The 2,166-nt window shown below is 39.7% G+C and overlaps 1 protein-coding gene across 1 annotated transcript in view; it reads left to right on the top strand.

The window, feature by feature from the left end:
* The first annotated feature begins 6 nt into the window (after window positions 1-6).
* rasl12 (RAS-like, family 12) overlaps window positions 7-2,166 on the top strand; it is a 9,213-nt gene continuing 7,053 nt past the window's right edge. Inside the window, exons 1-3 of the mRNA XM_015027864.1 lie at window positions 7-171; window positions 564-620; window positions 1,274-1,347. Of these exons, the coding sequence (XP_014883350.1) occupies window positions 93-171; window positions 564-620; window positions 1,274-1,347 (210 nt within the window). The 5' untranslated portion in view covers window positions 7-92. The remainder of the gene's footprint in view (window positions 172-563; window positions 621-1,273; window positions 1,348-2,166) is intronic.

The following is a 2,166-nucleotide window of genomic DNA, read 5'->3' as shown; positions in this document are numbered from 1 at the left end:
ATCATCATCATCATCCCTCCCTCCTCAGTGTCAGCTTGAGGCTGACACTAGAGGAGCGCACATCTTTCCTGTCTCTGCTCGTCTGTAAGGACATGATCCCCAGCAGAGAGAGGACAGTCAGAATCAGCGTGCAGCAGTCTGGACCCGACCATGACCGGGATATTTGGAAAGGTAAAGCCATGTGCTGAGTGCAACCTGGTTCTACTCGGAGCAATGGGCTGTGGAAAATCAGGTCTGTGTTCCTTTTTAACAACTTGTTAGGAAAACATTGTGAATGAGCCACGTTCATTTCTTTGTTGTAAAGCTTCTGATTAGGATTTTAGATTCTATTTTTAGTTCTGAGAGAATCTGGATGACTTTAGATCAACTATTATTTTTGCAGCATAGAGAAATTGTTTTCAGGGTGGTCCATCAGAACAGTTCCACCATTTCTCCTGGTAAATGGGACAGTTTATGAAGCTCTGACTTTCCCAGGACTCTGACTGACTCCCCGGCCCCGTGGGTCCCCTGGGCTCCAGATTCACTTATGCAACTTGTTTTATGCTCCTTTTCTCATTTTACAGCTCTCACTGTCAAGTTTCTCACAAAGCGCTTCATCAGTGAATATGATCCTTATCTTGGTGAGTCTTTTCTTCCTCACTGATTAAAAAAGTTAGTTAAAGTTAGTACATTTACTGCAGTGATTGCATTACACATGCTAACATGGGACTACAATGTGAAACCAATGGGTGGGTGAGAGACCACAAAGAACTTTGAAATACAGTAAAAATTTCATTATACAGTTATATTCAATAATATATAATAATAAGCTACATTACCAGTAAGTCAATTCATTGAGTGAAACATTATATAGATCAATTCCAAACTACAAGCAGATTTTGTTTTTGTCATAAATTGTACATCCACTGTATATTTTATTCAATTGATCTCTCTAAAGATGGTTGAAGAAAAAACAATCCTCATCTCAGATACTGGAGCATAATAAATTGCTGGGATGTATTTGGTTTGAACATTTAGGTCCAGACTTTTGATCAACACTTTGACAAACATCAGCGGATTACAAACAAAAAGTTTCATTTTCTGACTGGAGGAGATTTAATAAATTGTTTCTACAGGAACAAAATGAGGGTTGGTCTACAACACCATGATGTGCACATCAAACAAAATCATGAAATCAAACAGATATTTGACCATTAGCAAACTTAGCTTCATTCAGCTATGACACAAGACATTTGGAAATATCTCAGCTCTTCTGCCGTCTGTGTTTTTTCAGAGGATATCTATTCATCAGATGAGCTTGTGGACCAGCAGCCTGTTACAGTTCGAGTGATGGACACCTGCGACCAGGTATGAGCCTCAGCAATGGGCTCCATATTTACCAGAATAGCATCAGACCTGCAGTGTCGTTCTGAGCCGTCTGCTGATTCTACTGCAGGTACAGGTTAGCTCTGAAAGTTCATAGAAAAGACATTACAGACGGTCAGTAGCAAGTATGTGGGTAAGGCGCTCCCTCTAGTGGTGAAACACTGGAACAGTCAGCTACTGATTCCAGACCTTCTTGAAACATTCCAGGGGCCTCATGCATAAAAGACTGCGCAGTTTTGACACTAAAACGTGGAGTACGAACAAATTTAGAAAAGTGCGGCGCACAAAAAAGAATCGGATGCATAAAGCCGTGCGCAAGCACGTGGCCGCGCAGCTTTCCTTTATAAATCCTAATTTGCAGGAAATAGAGCCCAGCTGCTGGTCCGCCCTGTCACCACCCACAAATACATATGTAAATTAGTATAAATACCCGGAAGTCAGCCAACACGTGAAGCAATAATCATGGCAACGTCCTTGTTTGAAGAAGTATAAGTATTTGCAATAATAATAATAATATATTTTATTTAAAAAGTGCTTAGAGGGTACATAATGCCACCTCACAAAAATAAAATAAATTTTAAAGAAAAGAAAAATCCAAATAAATAAAAAAATTAAAATAAAGAGATCGTACAAATGCCCGTCTGAACAGCAGCACGTTCAGCCGGAATTTAAAAACAGAGTCAGAGAGTCCGTTCAGTGGGGAAAGTGAACGTTTATTCTAAATAGTAGAATCGTGTGTATAAGTTGTACATTTACAGATTAAAGATGCTTTATGTCCATAAGGCACATTCACAAAGGGGG

Source organism: Poecilia latipinna, unplaced genomic scaffold (genome assembly GCF_001443285.1).
Source record: "Poecilia latipinna isolate Pla-1442-1.1 unplaced genomic scaffold, P_latipinna-1.0 Scaffold108, whole genome shotgun sequence".
NCBI lineage: Eukaryota > Metazoa > Chordata > Actinopteri > Cyprinodontiformes > Poeciliidae > Poecilia > Poecilia latipinna.
The sequence above is the reverse complement of the archived record's forward strand: the minus strand, read 5'-3'. Positions and strand labels throughout refer to the sequence as shown.